Below are 21,331 nucleotides of genomic sequence, written 5' to 3'. Positions count from 1 at the left end.
AGAAGGCTACAGCTTCTCTTCTTGGTTTTATTTTATACTGATTCCATTTAGCATCAATATCGTTCCATAATTTGGTTTCTGCTGTTTTCTTTGCCATTTCTTCATGCCTGTTTTTAATAGTATTTTTCAGAATCCTTTATGCTGACATAAAATCAGTCTGACTGGCAGGTTGTTGTAGTGTGGTACCTATTTTGCTAATCTGTCTGCCTCTTCCTTACCTGTTATTTCAACATGAGAAGGAATCCACTGAAATGAGATCTGTTTGTGGAGTCTTTGGAGGGTTTCTATCATACATAGAATTTCTTTCAGTTCCTTATTTTGAGACATTATTTGACAAGATGGCTTGGATGACTGCTTTTGAATCTGTAAGGCTAACAAATTTTTAGTAATCATTGTTTCTGCCTAATAACTGTTGTCGTGCATGGGAAATTGCTTTTATCTCTACATCAAAATTTGTTTTGTTTTGGCCTACTGGGAAGTGGAGTGAGAAGAGAGATGAAATTATTCCTGCCCCAGTTCTGTTTTCCTTGTCCTGTGAGCCATCTGTATATATTTTTAGCAATTGATTAGATGGATATCTTTCTTTTATTGTACAGATTATTGTTTTAGATCATACGGTGAACAGTCTTTCTTGCAGGCCTCTTTCAGCAGAGTAAGATCTGCAGTCATTTGCATACATTCAATGGGGTTGACTGGCATACAGAGTGGTTCAGGTTTTATTTGCAGATTGCTCTTATTAATATATTCTTTGGCGAGACTCAAAGGATTTTTTTGGGTTTTAAGATTGGGGCTAGTAACTGGTTTTTTTTGGCCCAGGTCATTTGGGATAGTCTTTGTAAGCTGAGATATAGCTTTTTCATCACACCACCTGGTAAATTTTAGGTGCAGTCTTCTTAAATACACTCACTGGCAAAAAAAAGTGAAACACTATATGTTACAGATAAAATTTAATTAGTCCATTTTAAACCTGGTAAAAATAAAAAATTATGACATTACAACAATATGGCAATGTATCATAAGTATCATGGACTACCATTTGAGAAGTTCCAATGCAATAATTGATAAAGATTATTATCTTGATAATCACAACAGTCCACCAACACGAATTTGGAAATGTCAAAATCTGGAGCTCTGCACTGTTTTGTATGCAGTCCATTTGTCCACATCCTTTCAACACATTTCCATTGCCACAGTATCAAGTATTACCACCTCTAGCTGCAGTTGCAGCTGTGATTGGATCAGGTATGCTCATGATGCAATCTCAAATGTTCTCTTGTGGTATGATCTCCCATTCTGCCTGGAGCACAGCATGAAGTTGAGCCAGTGTGTCAGGTGAATGACTCCTAGCACACCTCCCAAGCATATCCCAGACACGCTATATCAGGTTTAGGTCAGGACTATGAACAGGCCACACCATGTGCTTAATTCCGAATTCATCCAGGTATACATATACTGTACACAGCAACGTGTGGGCAAGCATTGTCATGCATCAGGATAAAGTTCTTGCCAATGACGGCTGCAAAAGGCACTATGTGATCCACTAAAATCTCCTCGATGTACTGGTGGGCCATCAGACTTCCATTCTCAACAAACACAATTTCCATGCACACATCAGTGGTAATATTAGAAATAAAAAGTTACGTTACAGATCCACCTTTTCACCACAACAAATAATCCTTTGATTATTTCTATATTCTCGTGAATTGCGAGACATGTTTTGCCTTACGTGGACATCATCTACTAAATTCCCTTTGTACAGATTAAAATTAACACAAAGAATAGTTCCTAAAAACCACTACACAATCAACAAACACATAATTAAAACATGTTATTCTTGTCAATGAGTCTTGTAATTTTAAATTTTTCTTATGATATGTAGTACCTCTTGTTTCTTTAAATAACACGTTACTAATAAAATTGCACTTATACACGTTGCTTTGTATTCTTCATACTAGTCTTACCGGGCAAGTTGGCCGTGCGGTTAGGGGCACGCGGCTTTGAGTTTGCATCCGAGAGATTGTGGGTTCAAATGCCACTGTCGGCAGCCCTGAAGATGGTTTTCCGTAGCTTCCCATTTTCACACCAGGTAAATGCTGGGGCTGTACCTCATTTAAGGCCATAGCTGCTTCCTTCCAACTCCTAGGCCTTTCCTATCCCATCGTCGCCATAAGACCTCTTTGTGTCGGTGCAACGTAAAGCCACTAGCAAAAAAGTCTTGAACCTTAAAAATACCTTCTTTTTAAACAACTTGAATTTAGAACTTATGTAAAATCTGTTCAAAATGTGGGAATATATTGTTGTTTACATACACCATCTAGTGGCATCATACGCAAGTACATACCGTACGTTTCCAAATGCATATCTTAGATTTTCTGTGTTGTCTCCTCGACTTATGACTCGACCCTCGTATCAACGGTCTACTTGCTGTGAATCAAAGGAGATTTCTTATGTTGTCGTTAGACAAAATGGACCATATAATTCTTGAAAGAGGTTAAAAGTTTTGCGGATTACTGTAATGTCCAAAATCCCAATCAATCAATCACTACTGATGTGCATTTAGAGCAGTCGCTGAGGTGGCAGATTCCCTTTGTTGTTATCCTAGACTTTTCTTAAAATATTGCAAAGAAATTGGAAATTTATCAAACATCTCCACGGTATGCACTAGCCATGCATCTTGGTAGGTGTGCTATTTACCAACTGATGAGCCCCAACTTAGCACACTGAGGCAAAACGCTGGCAACCAGGAATGACTTAGTTGGAAAATGTATAATGTCCAATAACGGACCAACTATGCTGGTATAAATTTACTCATTCGGAACAAACATTTCAGGTTCCCTATGGGAATCAACATCTTTATCACATACCACTTAGTCAAGCAGCTCGTCTCCTTTCTCCCAAGTCTTCGCAGCCCAAACTTTGCAGCATTTTTTGCAACGCTACTCTTTTGTCGTAAATCACCCGGAACAAATCAAGCTGCTTTTCTTTGGATTTTTTCCAGTTCCTGAATCAAGTAATACTGGTGAAGATCCCACACACTGTAACCATACTCTAGTTGGGGTCTTACCAGAGACTTATATGCCCTCTCCTTTACATCCTTACTACAATCCCTAAATACCCTCATAACCAGGTGCAGAGATCTGTACCCTTTATTTACATCACATTTATGTGATTACTCCAATTAAGATCTTTCCTATATTAACACCTTGGTACTTACAATGATCCCCAAAAGGAACTTTCACCCTATCAATGCAGTAATTAAAACTGAGAGGACTTTTGCTATTTGTGAAATTTACAAACTGACTTTAAACCCTGTTTATCATCATACTATTGCCTACTGTCCATCTCACAACATTATCAAAGTCATTTTGCAGTTGCTCATAATCCTATGCTTCCTTCCCACAGCTGACTTACTTATTGCTACCTGCTGTACTGACAGAGAACAATGGAGACTGTGTACAAGAATGAGAAGTATAGTGTTGAAAGTTTTATAAATTACATTTTAATCTACGTTAGTTCTTGAAGTGAATAAACAAGTTTTCATAAGGATTAAGTGATTAATTTCTAAAAGTTTTTCTAAATTTGATGGGGTTTTTTTCTGTAAACTATAACATAGCAACATTTATAGTCGGCAGTGTTCTAAACATAGATATATGCTGTTACCAACTTTTTTGCAGAACCTGTTATGCTGAACAATTTTTGCCCTCCTAGTATAGATATATCTTTAACGGTTTAGGCAGCATAAGCTAAAAAGCTGCACAGATGGTTGTTTTTCCTTCAACTTGCTTCCCTGAAATCATCATGGCTCAGCTTTCTTCGGTCATAGATGAATATTTCTATATACAAACCTTTCTCGAGAGAATGGTGAAAACCACTACAAAATCCATCCAATGGTCCTTGAGATTAGCTGTCACAGACAGATAAAATTGAGGACTTCATTATACTACTGTATGTAGAGTTAGCAGTCCTATTTTGAGGTTAACTAAGAGTCCTACCTCAAAAAAGACTAAAAATGGCACCCCAAATTCTAACAGTATGGAAGATCAAAATGGAAAAATAACTTGAGAATATTATAAAAGGAATAATTACTCCACTACGAGCTTTCACCATGAAATTTAAATTTACAAGCTGAATATTTGCATAATATGTTCCCTTGTTAACTAATTTGTTTGTCTTTCTTCATGTGAAAAAATGACATTCAGTACATCTTCAAACAAGTTAATTTCAGTTACTTCTTTCTGTCATATTAGAAGTCTCAGCAAGGAAGGAAATGTACATTCACATAAATTATCCCTGATAATCTCTGTCATTCTTTGCCAGAACTCTGAGAAGGTACTAGCATAAGGCCCTTGGGAAAGGAAGTCACCAGATGGGGAAGTGAAGATGGATCGAAAGTGTATAACAACCAGTTTATTATCTGTAATTCATATTTACACAATACAGCACCAAAACTTTGAACTTTGTAAAGAACCAACATAGGTGTGGAGACAAGTAAGTTAATGTTCAATAAAGTTCCCAAAAGAAAATTCTCCAACTGGAGCATATTCTGACTGATCACAACTATGATATAGATATTGATTCCCATAGGGAACCTTAAATATTTGTCCTGAATGATTAAATGTATAATACCAATATAAATAGGCCGTTATTGGACATTATAAATTTTCCAGCTAACTCATTCCTGGTTGCCAGCATTTCGTCCCCGGGTGCTAAGTTGGGCTCATCAGTTGGCTCATTATCTGATGGCCAGGCAGGCATCAGTTTTTGGTGGTGAGACGGGGTCTTTCATGGTGCATTGGCACTGCCGGTGGCTCCAAGTAGCCTACGCAGTGGCCTCCATGGTATGCACTAGCCATGTGTCTTGATGAGTGTGCTAGGTACCAACTGATGAGTCCAACTTAGCACATGGGGGCGAAACGCTGGTAACCAGGAATGAGCTGGAAAATTTATAATGTCCAATAACGGAACATTTATATTGGTATGATAACAACTAACCACCAAGTTAATTTTGAATATACTATTCAACATAGTTGATGTTCTGGCAAACATATTTTCACCTCTCTCACATAAATCATACAGAAAATAAAGAGAATAAAGGATATACTTGCCCAACCAAGAACAAAGTTTAAAGTAATAAAGCCATACTGGCAATCAGAGCAAGGGTCCGTTCTGGGCTATGATCCCAGCATATATATACAGCACACACAAAGATCATAAACATTTATCCATTTACATAACAATTCACTGCCACAATAATCAACCTTTCACTCAACATACACTCAAGACTTACATTCCAAGTGCTCACAGCCCAGCAGCCTTGGGTTCGACAAGAACTCCTAATTAGACAAGTAAGTTGTCTGAGAAATAAAGGGAAAATAATGGAGAAACACTGGACGCAGCCAGCCACCAAGACTACATTTGAGAAAGGAAGGGGAAGGAACAGGAGGGATATATAACCAATACAGAACCTGCATTCTATTCTGCAAGTTGCTTTACGTCGCACCGACACAGATAGGTGTTATGGCGATGATGGGACAGGAAAGGGTTAGGAATGGGAAGGAAGAGACCGTGGCCTTAATTAGGGTACATTTACCTGGTGTGAGAATGGTAAACCATGGAAAACCATCTTCAGGGCTGCCGACAGTGGGGTTCGAACCCACTATCTCCCGAATGCTGGATACTGGCCGCACTTAAGCAACTGCAGCTATTGAGCTCGGTCAATACAGAACCAGAAAAAAAAAGCAACCAAATAATATTACACAATACATTCTCATATAATTGTTCAGGTGTACTTCAAGTGTCTGTTTAGTGTCTTTGAGATACAGAAAATATTCAAGAGGTAATGTCTTGCGATGTGATGTTTTAAAATAAAAACTGTCAGGAAAATACATCTGTGACAACTTTTAGACATTACTGTGCCAGAGTTCTATGCTTATAAAGGAATAGTACCAGTATATTAACTATATCTGCACCCATTCTTTGATTTAGTCAGACTTCTAACAATGACTGACAAAAGGGCTCTTAGAATAGTTCATGAGACTCAACAATAGCCTTATCTTTTATTGTACTGTACTGTGTCTTATAGTATTATCACATTTCCTTTTGTTCACCAATAGAGAGCAGTATTTAAGATGATTTACCAGCAATCAATAGATCTGGGCTGTTTATCTGAGGAAGACAAAGATTGTCATCTCATTTCTATATAGAGCACACATAGCTTTACTCCAAATTCCATATTATATTCTTAATTATAATTTACAAGATGCTTCAAAATGGATGTCAGCAAAGATACTTCAAGACATGTGATCTTAACAAGGATATCTTCTCCAACAGCCTTGGGGGTTCGGAGTAATTATTGGAGATAACCTTCTTATAACATATGCAGACAGCTTCTTTGAACAACCCATCATTCTTAAATTGGTGATAAACCTAAGTATGTATTGTGACCAAAGCAGGAAACAGCCTAATAATGATGTTTTTCAGGTTCCTTCTATTAGGGAATGGATAACAGCAGAACTGGGGAGAGGGAATAATGTGTCTGCTGATCCAAAAATAATCTCTTACACTGACTGGATATCCTGGAATTCCAGCTTTGGTAAGTTGAAAAACCTCCAAATTTGCATTCTATATTTTCTACAGACTTTGTTTTCTGAATAGTCATATCATTTTTATTTGATTCTTCATCTACTGTATATTTTTTAGCAATACATATCAGTTTGCAAGGGAAGTACTGTACAAAGATTAATCTCAAATTTTACTCTAGTGTACATTTGTCAGATAAATTGTGTAGTCATAACTATAGTCATAAATAATGTTTAGTTTAATTACATAGTGTTATGATTAGTTTAATTATGCAATGTTATGAAGAACGTTTCATACTTTGTTCATTCTGTATTCCCACTTTCTACCACCACAAAGGGTACACATTCTGTATTCAAAGGTTATATTGTGTACCAGTACCTTACTGTATATAGAACCATGATTAACATAAAATCCTTTTCAGCTTATCCCAGGTATTTCTGTGTTCACTGGAGCCACCCAGGCTCATTTGTTTGATTTGGCTTGGGTTTTATGGTCAGATGCCCTTCCTGACACACCATAGGATTTTTGAGATGAAAATCTCAATCCAGGATTGACTGGGTTTAGGGTGACCAAGGTTGAAGGCAGGAATGAGGGACAAAGCAGTCAGGAAAGGGAAACATTCCACAATTTTGGGGGACACCTACATTTTAAGCAGTCATTTTAAAACAACAAAAATGTTAACATTTCCAAAAGTATGTGTTGCCACATTCCCTCCCCTTTTTGACCAAGAGTACTCTTAGTGAAGTAATACCATAGAAAAATACATTTAATCTTATTGTACAATTTCTTTTCCATTCTGTGGGTTGAAGACCCTTCAACCATGAGATATACTGAAAATCTTCTTGCAAAGTTTACAAAATGCCTTGTGGACATTAATTTCAGGAGATAAGTATGGCGTGTTAGTTTCCCACTTTTCATTATTTATGCACATGCGTGTTTATATTCCCCTTTTGCCTTCTTAGGTTTAAATGATGGCTTTCAATTTTTTGTGATGAGGTAGCAGTACAGTCAACACTATCCGATGCCGAATCCATTTCACAAATCACAACAACTTAAGGAAAAACACCAGTTAATACAACATGTGTACGTTGATGCGTTTTATGCTACAGAATGGCTATACAGGTCATGCTACGGACTATGGTAACTCGGAAGTTACATCTGGAATGCTTCTGCAAAGATGCTATAACCTGCTTCCTTGCCCTCTCAAATATCATACTGTTGCCAATGGTTATGCTATGCAAGACAATTGCATATTGTGAAAATTCATACCGAAGACAATAACACAAAAATTTGTTCAAACAGAAAACAAAATAATTGCAGGACAAATGATGTTCCACGTAGGACATTTACAGAATACCTTTAAAATGCAGGATGGTTGATCACCAAAAGCTACTGAGCTAATCACACCCCCAATCATGATTAACATGATGATCAATAAATAACTGAAAGTTATTCGGAAATCCCTAATGTTGCCTTTGACTTTTCTGATCTTAAGACCAATAGTAGTGAATATTCAAGGTAATTATTTGAAAATTATTTGAGATAGCCTAGAAAAATTTTGCAGACAGCTTCTTTAAACCCATCATTTCTAGACTGGTCATAAACCAGAGAGGATTTCCAGAGTTTCAAGCAATTTCACTGACTCCCAGAACTTAATATTTCAACGTCAGTCAGTCAGTCAGTCAGTCAGTCAGTCAGTCAGTCAGTCAGTCAGTCAGTCAGTCAGTCAGTCAGTCAGTCAGTCAGTCAGTCAGTCAGTCAGTCAGTCAGTCAGTCAGTCAGTCAGTCAGTCAGTCAGTCAGTCAGTCAGTCAGTCAGTCAGTCAGTCAGTCAGTCAGTCAGTCAGTCAGTCAGTCAGTCAGTCAGTCAGTCAGTCAGTCAGTCAGTCAGTCAGTCAGTCAGTCAGTCAGTCAGTCAGTCAGTCAGTCAGTCAGTCAGTCAGTCAGTCAGTCAGTCAGTCAGTCAGTCAGTCAGTCAGTCAGTCAGTCAGTCAGTCAGTCAGTCAGTCAGTCAGTCAGTCAGTCAGTCAGTCAGTCAGTCAGTCAGTCAGTCAGTCAGTCAGTCAGTCAGTCAGTCAGTCAGTCAGTCAGTCAGTCAGTCAGTCAGTCAGTCAGTCAGTCAGTCAGTCAGTCAGTCAGTCAGTCAGTCAGTCAGTCAGTCAGTCAGTCAGTCAGTCAGTCAGTCAGTCAGTCAGTCAGTCAGTCAGTCAGTCAGTCAGTCAGTCAGTCAGTCAGTCAGTCAGTCAGTCAGTCAGTCAGTCAGTCAGTCAGTCAGTCAGTCAGTCAGTCAGTCAGTCAGTCAGTCAGTCAGTCAGTCAGTCAGTCAGTCAGTCAGTCAGTCAGTCAGTCAGTCAGTCAGTCAGTCAGTCAGTCAGTCAGTCAGTCAGTCAGTCAGTCAGTCAGTCAGTCAGTCAGTCAGTCAGTCAGTCAGTCAGTCAGTCAGTCAGTCAGTCAGTCAGTCAGTCAGTCAGTCAGTCAGTCAGTCAGTCAGTCAGTCAGTCAGTCAGTCAGTCAGTCAGTCAGTCAGTCAGTCAGTCAGTCAGTCAGTCAGTCAGTCAGTCAGTCAGTCAGTCAGTCAGTCAGTCAGTCAGTCAGTCAGTCAGTCAGTCAGTCAGTCAGTCAGTCAGTCAGTCAGTCAGTCAGTCAGTCAGTCAGTCAGTCAGTCAGTCAGTCAGTCAGTCAGTCAGTCAGTCAGTCAGTCAGTCAGTCAGTCAGTCAGTCAGTCAGTCAGTCAGTCAGTCAGTCAGTCAGTCAGTCAGTCAGTCAGTCAGTCAGTCAGTCAGTCAGTCAGTCAGTCAGTCAGTCAGTCAGTCAGTCAGTCAGTCAGTCAGTCAGTCAGTCAGTCAGTCAGTCAGTCAGTCAGTCAGTCAGTCAGTCAGTCAGTCAGTCAGTCAGTCAGTCAGTCAGTCAGTCAGTCAGTCAGTCAGTCAGTCAGTCAGTCAGTCAGTCAGTCAGTCAGTCAGTCAGTCAGTCAGTCAGTCAGTCAGTCAGTCAGTCAGTCAGTCAGTCAGTCAGTCAGTCAGTCAGTCAGTCAGTCAGTCAGTCAGTCAGTCAGTCAGTCAGTCAGTCAGTCAGTCAGTCAGTCAGTCAGTCAGTCAGTCAGTCAGTCAGTCAGTCAGTCAGTCAGTCAGTCAGTCAGTCAGTCAGTCAGTCAGTCAGTCAGTCAGTCAGTCAGTCAGTCAGTCAGTCAGTCAGTCAGTCAGTCAGTCAGTCAGTCAGTCAGTCAGTCAGTCAGTCAGTCAGTCAGTCAGTCAGTCAGTCAGTCAGTCAGTCAGTCAGTCAGTCAGTCAGTCAGTCATCACTGATTTTCATTTAGGGTTGGCATATTCCCTATCAGTTGTTTACATAGTCTTTTCTTAAATAGTTTGAAAGAAGCTGGAAATCTATCAAACATCTCCCTTGGTAAATGATCTCAAACCCTAATTCCTCTTCCTATAAATGAGTATCTGTCCCAATTTTTCCTCTTTAATTCCAACTTTGAATTCGAGATAACTTAATATCCTGTGCCCACTATCAGTGTTGTGGTTAGAAATCACTTTGTAATCGAACTTTGAGAATTAAGTTATTCAATGTTACTTATCTGGATACCATATCCAAAAACCTGTCATAAATACCATACTTGTGCACCTCATTGGTTTCTCCCTCCAAATCATCATCAACATCCATGGCCATCTATGGCATCCTCATAGATGCACAGGTTGCTCATGGCCATCAATTAAAAAGACCTGCACCAGGCCTCTTCAGAGACCAAATGCCATTATCATCCTGAATTTTCTTCACTTTTCAAGTCATATTTAGAAAGATAAGAAAACAAGAACACATAATAGCATAGCCACAATGATCATGGAAGAGGGAACTACAGGAAAGGAGACAAGAACAAACATGAAAATTTGAAAGGAGAAGGACGATCACCACACCTTCATACACTGCTGTCCTCATATAGATAGGCTCTCTTATCAATCTCAATTCAGATTGGGGATTTTAACCTTCATTGGTTAATTCCAGTGGCTCAGGGGCTGGGTGTTTGTGCTGTCCCAACATCCCTGCAACTCACACACCACACATAACACTATCCTCCATCACAATAACACGCAGTTGCCTACACATGGCAAATGCCGCCCACCCTCATCGGAGGGTCTGCCTTACAAGGGCTGCACCCGGCTAGAAATAGCCACACAAAATTTTTAAAAAATCTTTTCACAAAATCCTCCAAGTGATGAGAATTTTAAGAATGAAGTATTTTGAAAATTATTGTGAGTAGTCATGTGAAAAGGGATTTGAAAGGAAAATAATTTTTTTTATAAATTTGTTGCTCTGTTTCCATATGACCACCTCTCAAATGGCAAATTTATTTGAATTAAAATAAATATTATGGGAAAAATAAGTTTGAAAGTTCCAAGGTATCATGTATAGTCACATTTAGTGATGATAGTCCCTTAATGTACCTATGCTAAAAAAATTACACAAAATGAAGTTATATCCTTTTCCTTGCAAACTATCGTATCATTCCAGCCCCATGTGAAAAGAAATATCAGTGATTTTCTTAATATCAGTGTTATGTGAAGCACCATACACTAATTGTTATTGTAATTTTACTGATAACTTGTTGAAAAAGTGATTTGTAACTGTAATGATAAAGAGTAATAAATAAGTTACAAGATTGTGAGCAACTGCACCGTGACCTCGATAATGTTGTGAGATGGACAGCAAGCAATGGTATGTTGATAAATGAGGTTAAAAGTCAGGTTGTGAGTTTCACACATAGGAAAAGTCCTCTCAGTTTTAATTACTGCATTGATGGGGTGAAAGTTCCTTTTGGGGATCATTGTAAGTATCTAAGTGTTAATATAAGGAAAGATCTTCATTGGGGTAATCACATAAATGGGATTGTAAATAAAGGGTAGTAAGGATGTAAAGGAGAGGGCATATAAGTCTCTGGTAAGACCCCAACTAGAGTATGGTTCCAGTGTATGGGACCCTCACCAGGATTACCTGATTCAAGAACTGGCAAAAATCGAAAGAAACGCAGCTTGATTTGTTCTGGGTGATTTCCGACAAGAGAGTAGCGTTACAAAAATGTTGCAAAGTTCGGGCTGGGAAAAACTGGGAGAAAGGAGGCGAGCTGCTCGACTAAGTGGTATGTAGGATGCTAATTAGTTTATAAGTTGTAATACACATTAATACCAAGTATTGTACCTTTGTCACCACTAATGATCAGCAGCCAATGGCTGATATTGTGGTTTTACGCATTAGTGCCGATTACTTGTATCTTTTTCCTTAGTTGCTCCCTTGTAAATATGTTAACATAAATCTTTGTAATTACATTTCCTAACATTTCAAATAGTGTAGTGTCAGAATTTTAAGTCAGACCTCTGCTGATGATGCTGTTATATGCCTTACACAGCTAGTAATCAACAGCCAATGGCTGATATGTTGTTATTCATATTAATACCAAACATGTTTTTCTCATTAGACTGCTCCTACTGTAAATATGTAAATATTAATTCTTAGTAATTATAATTTAAATATAAATCAGGAACCTGATTTAACCTTGAGGAGGTACAGTGACTGATGATGCCTTCTATGAAAGGTGAAACATGTCTCACATTAATATGGTAATAATGATAAATTCCTAATTGTTTAAAAATTTAATGTATTGAATAGGTGGTATTATTAATAAACTAATGAGCATCCTACAGTATAGTATCTTCAGTATGGATCCATAATGATATTTATCACTTGCAACAAATAAGTGGTATGTTCCGAGCTGTCAGCGGAGAGATGGCGTGGAATGACATTAGTAGACAAATAAGTTTGAGTGGCGTCTTTAAAAGTAGGAAAGATCACAATATGAAGATAAAGTTGGAATTCAAGAGGACAAATTGGGGCACATATTAATTTACAGGAAGGCGAGTTAGGGATTGGAGTACTTACCAAGGGAGATGTTCAATAAATTTCCAATTTCTTTAAATCATTTAAGAAAAGGCTAGGAAAACAACAGATAGGGAATTTGCCACCTGGGCGACTGTCCTAAATTCATATCAGTATTGATTGATTGATTGATTGATTGATTGATTGATTGATTGATTGATTGATTGATTGATTGATTGATTGATTGATTGATTGATTGATTGATTGATTGATTGATTGATTGATTGATTGATTGATTGATTGATTGATTGATTGATTGATTGATTGATTGATTGATTGATTGATTGATTGATTGATTGATTGATTGATTGATTGATTGATTGATTGATTGATTGATTGATTGATTGATTGATTGATTGATTGATTGATTGATTGATTGATTGATTGATTGATTGATTGATTGATTGATTGATTGATTGATTGATTGATTGATTGATTGATTGATTGATTGATTGATTGATTGATTGATTGATTGATTGATTGATTGATTGATTGATTGATTGATTGATTGATTGATTGATTGATTGATTGATTGATTGATTGATTGATTGATTGATTGATTGATTGATTGATTGATTGATTGATTGATTGATTGATTGATTGATTGATTGATTGATTGATTGATTGATTGATTGATTGATTGATTGATTGATTGATTGATTGATTGATTGATTGATTGATTGATTGATTGATTGATTGATTGATTGATTGATTGATTGATTGATTGATTGATTGATTGATTGATTGATTGATTGATTGATTGATTGATTGATTGATTGATTGATTGATTGATTGATTGATTGATTGATTGATTGATTGATTGATTGATTGATTGATTGATTGATTGATTGATTGATTGATTGATTGATTGATTGATTGATTGATTGATTGATTGATTGATTGATTGATTGATTGATTGATTGATTGATTGATTGATTGATTGATTGATTGATTGATTGATTGATTGATTGATTGATTGATTGATTGATTGATTGATTGATTGATTGATTGATTGATTGATTGATTGATTGATTGATTGATTGATTGATTGATTGATTGATTGATTGATTGATTGATTGATTGATTGATTGATTGATTGATTGATTGATTGATTGATTGATTGATTGATTGATTGATTGATTGATTGATTGATTGATTGAACAGTTCAAAAGAGGTCGCACAAGCGTGAAGGATGAGAAAAACTCTGGGCGTCCATCTGCAGTACCAATATAACTGGTCCGTTATTGGACATTATAAATTTTCCAGCTAACTCATTCCTGGTTGCCAGCGTTTCACCCCCATGTGCTAGGCTGGGCTCATCAGTTGGTACCTAGCACACCTACCAAGACGCTGGTTAGCGCATACCGTGGAAGCCACTGCGTAGGCTAATTGTAGCCACCAGCAGTGCCAATGCACTATGAGAGACTTCAATTGATGCCTGCTTGGCCATCAGATGATATCGATGTTGATTCCCATGGGGAATCTAAAATATTTGTTCCAAATGAGTAAATTTATAATACCAATATAAATGGTCCATTATTGGACATTATAAATTTTCCAGCTAACTCATTCCTGGTTGCCAGCGTTACGCCCCCGTGTGCTAGGCTGGGCTCATCAGTTGGTACCTAGCACACCTACCAAGATGCTGGTTAGCACATACCGTGGAGGCCACTGCGTAGGCTAATTGTAGCCACCGGCAGTGCCAATGTACTATGAGAGACTTCAATTGATGCCTGCTTAGCCATGAGATTATATCGATGTTGATTCCCATGGGGAATCTGAAATATTTGTTCCAAATGAATAACGCTGGCAACCAGGAATAAGTTAGCTGGAAAATTTATAATGTCCAATAACGGACCATTTATATTGGTATTATAAATTTACTCATTTGGAACAAATATTTCAGATTCCCCATGGGAATCAACATCGATATCATCTGATGGCCAAGCAGGCATCAATTGAAGTCTCTCATAGTGCATTTGCACTGCTGGTAGTTACAATTAGCCTACGCAGTGGCCTCCACGGTATGCGCTAACCAGCGTCTTGGTAGGTGTGCTAGGTACCAACTGATGAGCCCAGCCTAGCACACAGGGACGAAACACTGGCAACCAGGAATGAGTTAGCTGGAAAATTTATAATGTCCAATAACGGACCATTTATATTAGTATTATAAATTTACTCATTTGGAACAAATATTTCAGATTCCCCATGGGAATCAACATCGATATCGTCCATCTGCAGTCGTAACTGATGCCAATATTGAACAAGTGCGTGATATGATCCTGAACAACAATTGAGTGACTGTTGATGACGTGGCAAACCATATGCACCCTCAGACCAGAAAAAACTGATTACGGAATGCTGTTCTTCCTTCCTTGGTGCAAACAGAGAGTGGCGCAGCCATCTTTATGTCACAACAGCGCAAGCTGTACTGATCTGATATCACTGAAGCCTACCACAGACATAGACAACGGTGCCTTCTAGTGGCTGGTGAGCACACAATGCTATAGAACCAACCTAAAGACAATTAGAGCAAAATTGCAGGTACTTTCTGACTTGTCCTCGTACATCCCATCATCATCATCATCATCATCATCATCATCATCATCATCATTTCTTCGCTCCAGCAAGCCGGGTGTGGTTGTGTACGAGCCTCCTCCAGTTTGTTCTATCCATCCACAGATGCTGCTCATATATGTGACACCAGTTCACATCTCTAATTTCAAGGTCTTTCATTATCTGTTTTTTCCCAAACATCACGAGGTCTTCCTCTTGGTCTCTTCCCAGGAACATTGTGGTCAAAGTATGTTTGAGGAGTCCTGTGAGGGTTCATTCTTTTCATGTGACCATACCATTGCAATCTCTTCACTTCTAGAGTCTCCAGCAAGCTTCTTTCCAATCCAAGCTGTTGTCGGATATCCACATTCCTTATTTTATCCATTTTTGTTTTTTGTAGACAAGAACGGAGGAACTTCATTTCTGTTGCCTCAAGACAATTCTTTGTTGGTCCAGTAAGTGTTGCTGCTTCCAGGCCATACATCAATATAGGTACTAGATATATTTTGTACAAGCAAATCTTGGAAACTAACGAAAATGCTTCTTCCAAAGTATTTGACGGTACAGCATGATCGAATTTGGAAGCTTTCTGTATTTTGTTACTAATCTCTTGATGTATGGTATTGTCTGATGACAGAACACTACCTAAATACTGGAAGTTGTCTACAATATCCACCTCCTCATCTCCAATTCTTAGATGAACAGTTGGAGAGTTTCTACACATCACCAAGCCAACTGTCTTCATTTTGCTGATTTTGAGACCTAAGGTTGTAAAAGCTTCATGCCAGAGATCTAGTCTAATTTGTACTTCTGCTTCTGTCTCATCCCATACCATTTCATCATCAGCAAAAACCAGGGCATTAGTTGTTGGATCCTTTTTCTAGACCACTTTTAAAACTTCATCCATTATGATTATGAAGAGAAGTGGTGAAAGACAACTTCCTTGCTGGACTCCACTCTTTGTTTCAAACCAACCTGATCTTCCATCCTGGACCTGGACACAACACTTGGTTTCATCATATAATCATTGTACTCGTGCTGTGATGTCATCGGGCACTTTCTTATGTCTCAAACATTCCCATATATGCCTGCGTGGTACATCGTCATATACTATCTCAATGTCCAGAGAAACAGTTACAAGTATTTCACCTTTCTCCCAATACTTCTCATAGAGCATTCTGGTGGCAAAAATGAGGTCTATAGTTGATCTGTGAGGTCTAAATCCATGTTGTTCCTCCTCAAGTGTAGGTTCAACATATTTTCTAATCCTGCTCTCAAGGATGGATTCATAGATTTTGAGGCCATGTGACAGCAGAGTTATACCTCTGTGGTTGGTACATTTCTTTCTATACCTTTTTTCAACAATGGGATGATGACTCCTTGCTTCCAGTCATTGGGTATTACATTCTCTTTCCAGATTCTATTTAGTACCCTGTACATCCGCTGTTGTCATACCTCTCCTAGTGCTTTGATCATCTCAACACTTAATTCATCTGATCCAGTTGATGTGTTGTTTTTCAGTTTAGATATTGCTGTATCTACTTCCAACCATGCCAGACTAGTGGTATTTGTGCTCTCAGAATCATTAGGTTCGTCGTCTAATGGAGTGACATTTTCAATAACAGTTCAGCAAAGTGCCTTTGGAACTCCTGTAATATTTTGGTCTTATCCCTAGTCACCTCACCATTAGGAAGTTCTAGAGATTGGATAGATTCATTTTGAGTTCTTCTATTCTTAACAATACTGTATAACAGTTTTTTATTTCCATCCTACGTTATTTTGGTAGCCAGATCTTCCTTGCATTTCTGCTTTTCAGCTACAACCAACTGTTTGACCTGTAATATTTTCTTTCTGTAAAGTGACAGCTTCTCCTCTATTTCATGTTGATCTCCCCATGTTCTTGCTTAATACAAGGATCTTCTTGCATGGTTTCTGTCATTGATAGCCTTTTTAATATCATCATTCCACCAGACAGTTTCTCTAGGTTTCCTTATTTGACTCTGTCCTCCACATACTTTTTTTGCTGTACCAACCACAACCTTCTTTAGAGTATCCAATTCTTCATCTACCAATTTCAGTTCTTCTCTCGGCAACAACCTGCGAACACCTTCCCTGAATTCTTCCTTTACACTTGGCTCGGTTAGTCGCCAAGTTTTTATTTTTGGGACTCTTTTGTTACAGACTTTGGGAGGTCTTTCCTCTGCAATAACTGCAACCAACAGTCTATGGTCTCCATCAAGGTCTTTACTTGGAATGACCTTAACATCATTGACATTTTTCCATACATTTTGATCTATCAGAATATAATCTATTACTGTACCTATTTTATCATCCCAGCTATATCTTGTGATTTTATGGAATTCCCTTTTCTTGAACCAAGTGTTACTCACTATCAGGTTGTTTCTCATGCATAGATCTAGCATATATTCTCCCTCTTCATTTCTGCTTCCCATTCCATGAGGGCCCAGTATGGATTCATATACTGTTCGTTGTGAGCCAACTTGTGAATTAAAATCACCCATTACAATTAGATTGTCATACTCAGTGTGTTCTTCCAAGTTATTAAGGAAGTTGGCCTTTTCCTCTTTTGAGCATCCTACCTGTGGTGCATAGACTTGGATCAAGTGTTACTCACTATCAGGTTGTTTCTCATGCATAGATCTAGCATATATTCTCCCTCTTCATTTCTGCTTCCCATTCCATGAGGGCCCAGTATGGATTCATATCCTGTTCGTTGTGAGCCAGCTTGTGAATTAAAATCACCCATTACAATTAGATTGTCATACTCAGTGTGTTCTTCCAAGTTATTAAGGAAGTTGGCCTTTTCCTCTTTTGAGCATCCTACCTGTGGTGCATAGACTTGGATCACATTGTACTTTTTCCCTCCTAAGTTCACAGATAACTTAATTAACCTTTCACTAATAAACTCAACATCACTACAAGCATCTATGTCTTTATGTATTAAAAATCCTACTCCATTCTTAGACTCTACTTCATTTCCAGATCAGTAGAGACTATAGTCCAATCTGATATTCATTTTCCCAGTTTTCTTCCACTTTGTATCACTCAGGCCCATGATCAGAAGTTTCCTCCTTTCCATGAGACTGACCAGTTCTTCAGTTTTGTTTGTCAATGTCAGGATGTTTAATGTTCCCACTCTGATATTTTGTCTTCGTTTGGTTTGGGTAGCTGGTGTAACATCGGGCTGTAAACCGTCATTCATACCAAACTGATGTCTTCGTCGTGAATTCCTACATCCGAGGCTCGTATTATTCTTGAAAGCAACTTCTTCAGTATTCCCTCTGTTGACCTGCTGAGCCTAAAACAGACGGAGATTTTCTTTCAGGGTTTTCTCCCTTAGCCTTTGGTGTCCAGTCACCTCAACCTACAAGGCAGCAGGTTGTACTCCTATTAATCCCTGAATACAGGGCTGCCTCTTACGCCATCTCCACCATACCGAAGTCCACCTTCTCCGCTGTAGAAGTCGTTGAGGTCTTCACTCGTAACCCTGAGCTGGGACCCTTACGAGATGTTAAACACCGGGTCACTGTGCTCTGGGACTCACATAGGCAGGGGCGCCACTCCCTGGGTAGGACTGCCTCCGAAAAGGGTCCCTACCTGCTACCTACATCCCATTGAAACAGAAATGGGAAGAAATTAAGTGGTTAAGGTAACTTTTCAATACTACTAAATCAGAAGCTGTAGCTTCACCAGTGCTGGATGAGGAGGTACTTACCTCACCAGTATTTCCTAAGACATCAAACATATCCTACAATATCCATCACTGCTGGGGATGTTCTTAAAATTAAATGCAGGTATTCCTTGACATGTCCCTGTAAAGCATCTGTTCAGAAAATCCTGCAAGTGATGAGAATTTTAAGAATGAAGTATTTTGAAAATTATTGTGAGTGGTCACGTGAAAAGGGACCTGAAGGGAAAATAATTTAATTTTAAATTTGTTGCTCTGTTTCCATATGACCACCTCTCAAATGGCACATTTATTTGAATTAAAATAAATATTATGGAGAAAAAAAGGTTTGAAAGTTCCAAGGTATCATGTATAGTCTCACTTAGTGATGATAGTCGCTTAATGTACTTATGCTAAAGAAAATACACAAAATGAAGTTATATCCTTTTCCTTGCAAACTATCATATCTTTTCAACCCCATGTGAAAAGAAATATCAGTGATTTTCTTAATATCTGTATTCTGTGAAGTACCATACAGTAATTGTTATTGTAATTTTAGTGATAACTTTTTGAAAAAGTTGTTTTTTAACTGTAATGGCAAAGAAACCAAAATTTTAAATACCTAGTAAAATATTTTGCAGATAACTGTAATTCACCCCAATTACTGTCTGACTCATTGCCTGAATGGTCAGTATACTTGCCTTTGGTTTAGAGGGCCCCGGGTTCAATTCCCATCCGGGTCGGGGATTTTAACCTTCATTGGTTAATTCTAATGGCTTGGGGCCTGTGTGTTTGTGTTGTCCCCAACATCCCTGCAACTCACACACCACACATAACACTATCCTCCACCGCAATAACACACAGTTATCTACACATGGCAGATGCCACCCACCCTCTTCGGAGGGTCTGCCTTAAAAGGACTGCACCCGGCTAGAAATAGCCACACAAAATTATTACCCCTATTACTTTTTTCATATACTTTTCCCATCACTGATTATTGTATACTTGTAGGATAGATGCAAGTGTCTGTATAGTCTGCCACTTATCTCTTTGTTTATACTCATCTCATCAACTTATTTGCTTTATAAAACAAATATTTTCTTCAACAACTGTTGAGTTTACTTCATACATTTTCAAAGTGATGCAGAAATAAATGTCTTGACTTCAGTAGATATATTAATGTTAAGTGTTCATACCAGATCACTAGGTGATCACTTAAATACAACTATATTGCCTTACAGCACTATCAAATACCGTAAGAGGTAAGATCTCTTGAGTGGAATATTGTACTGCACCAGTATCATGTTTGTTTGTTGGTTTCTGTTGGTTACATAGATTGAATGATGTATTCTTCCATCTTACCTTACCCTGTGTTAATCTATTCACCTCAACATCAGCCTCATCTTATGTGTTATTCCAAAGACAGACACAATTCAAGACCTTTTATAGCATGTGTCTGTTTAACATTTGCATGCCTTTAACCTCTCAGCATTTCCTATCTTTCCCATTACCCTCCAGATTTAATTGCTTACAATGTGTCTGGTCAACCTGTCTCCTCGTCTGGTCTGCCAAAGTGTTCTCTTTAAGGAACATTATGTGGGCTACATCATTCCAAAGTTAGACAAGAACTTTACTAGTATATATTTTTGTGTGCAGCATCATCTGGAATAACTCTGAAGCTGATCACAGATAATCTAGTGGACAAGATCTGGGGTGAAAATCAGGGCCGGGAACCTTACTCAGATGCAGAAATTATTGTCCATGATATGGCATATGCAGGTAAGAATATGCTATTGTGTAAAAATAGCTAATTTGCTCTTTTTTAATACAGTATTTTAATTTTATGTTTTAGTGATGAAGCAGCCTTTCCAGACCTTGTTAGTTATGAGCTAGTGTACATAAATATTAACCTCTCAATAAATAGCAGACATCTAATGTAAACAGCACAGTAAAAGCTGCTCATAGTATACACTTTGAGCATCTCCTGTGATGTGGCCACTGTACATCCTATAACTCCATTACAATTCAATAATGCCGATGTCCATCTCATAACATATTCAAAAGACGTAACTTAAGAATACCTTTCAAAACTTCCTGTATTAAGTAAGTTATACTACTATTCTACATAACACCAGAGCTGTCAACAAAAACAATAAAAACAGCTATTCAGGAGTATACAGAATGAAATGCACCAAATGTGAAGCAAGTTATACTGGACAAACTAGCAGAAGTTTCTTTACCCCCTACAATGAACATATAAATGCTGTTAAATACAACAAATTTTCTTCTGTAGGGCAACACATAGAAGAATCCAAACATGAATTTTCCAACATTGAAGATGACATAGAAACCCTGAAAACAATTTCCAATGACCCTTTGCTCAATATCTTTGAAGAATGTACATCAACATGGACCAGTTTGCCAATCTGAACTTTAACCTCAATGAGATAATGGACAAAACCAACATTCATTTTGATGCCACTATTCCTCTGTTAAAAAATATTTATTTAAAGAACATTAATAAACAGAAACAAAAACATGCAATCAAGAATCTGCAGAATACACCTCTTCCTACCCA

The 21,331-nt window shown here is 38.1% G+C and overlaps 1 protein-coding gene across 1 annotated transcript in view; it reads left to right on the top strand.

Annotated features, from left to right (window-relative positions):
• Window positions 1–21,331, top strand: part of LOC136877025 (xaa-Pro aminopeptidase 1) — a 279,859-nt gene that overhangs the window by 147,491 nt on the left and 111,037 nt on the right. The window contains exons 5-6 of the mRNA XM_067150827.2: window positions 6,481–6,592; window positions 20,410–20,532. Of these exons, the coding sequence (XP_067006928.2) occupies window positions 6,481–6,592; window positions 20,410–20,532 (235 nt within the window). The remainder of the gene's footprint in view (window positions 1–6,480; window positions 6,593–20,409; window positions 20,533–21,331) is intronic.

Source organism: Anabrus simplex, chromosome 1 (genome assembly GCF_040414725.1).
Source record: "Anabrus simplex isolate iqAnaSimp1 chromosome 1, ASM4041472v1, whole genome shotgun sequence".
Lineage (NCBI taxonomy): Eukaryota > Metazoa > Arthropoda > Insecta > Orthoptera > Tettigoniidae > Anabrus > Anabrus simplex.
Note: the sequence above shows the minus strand (reverse complement) of the source record. Positions and strands in the feature narration are given on the sequence as shown.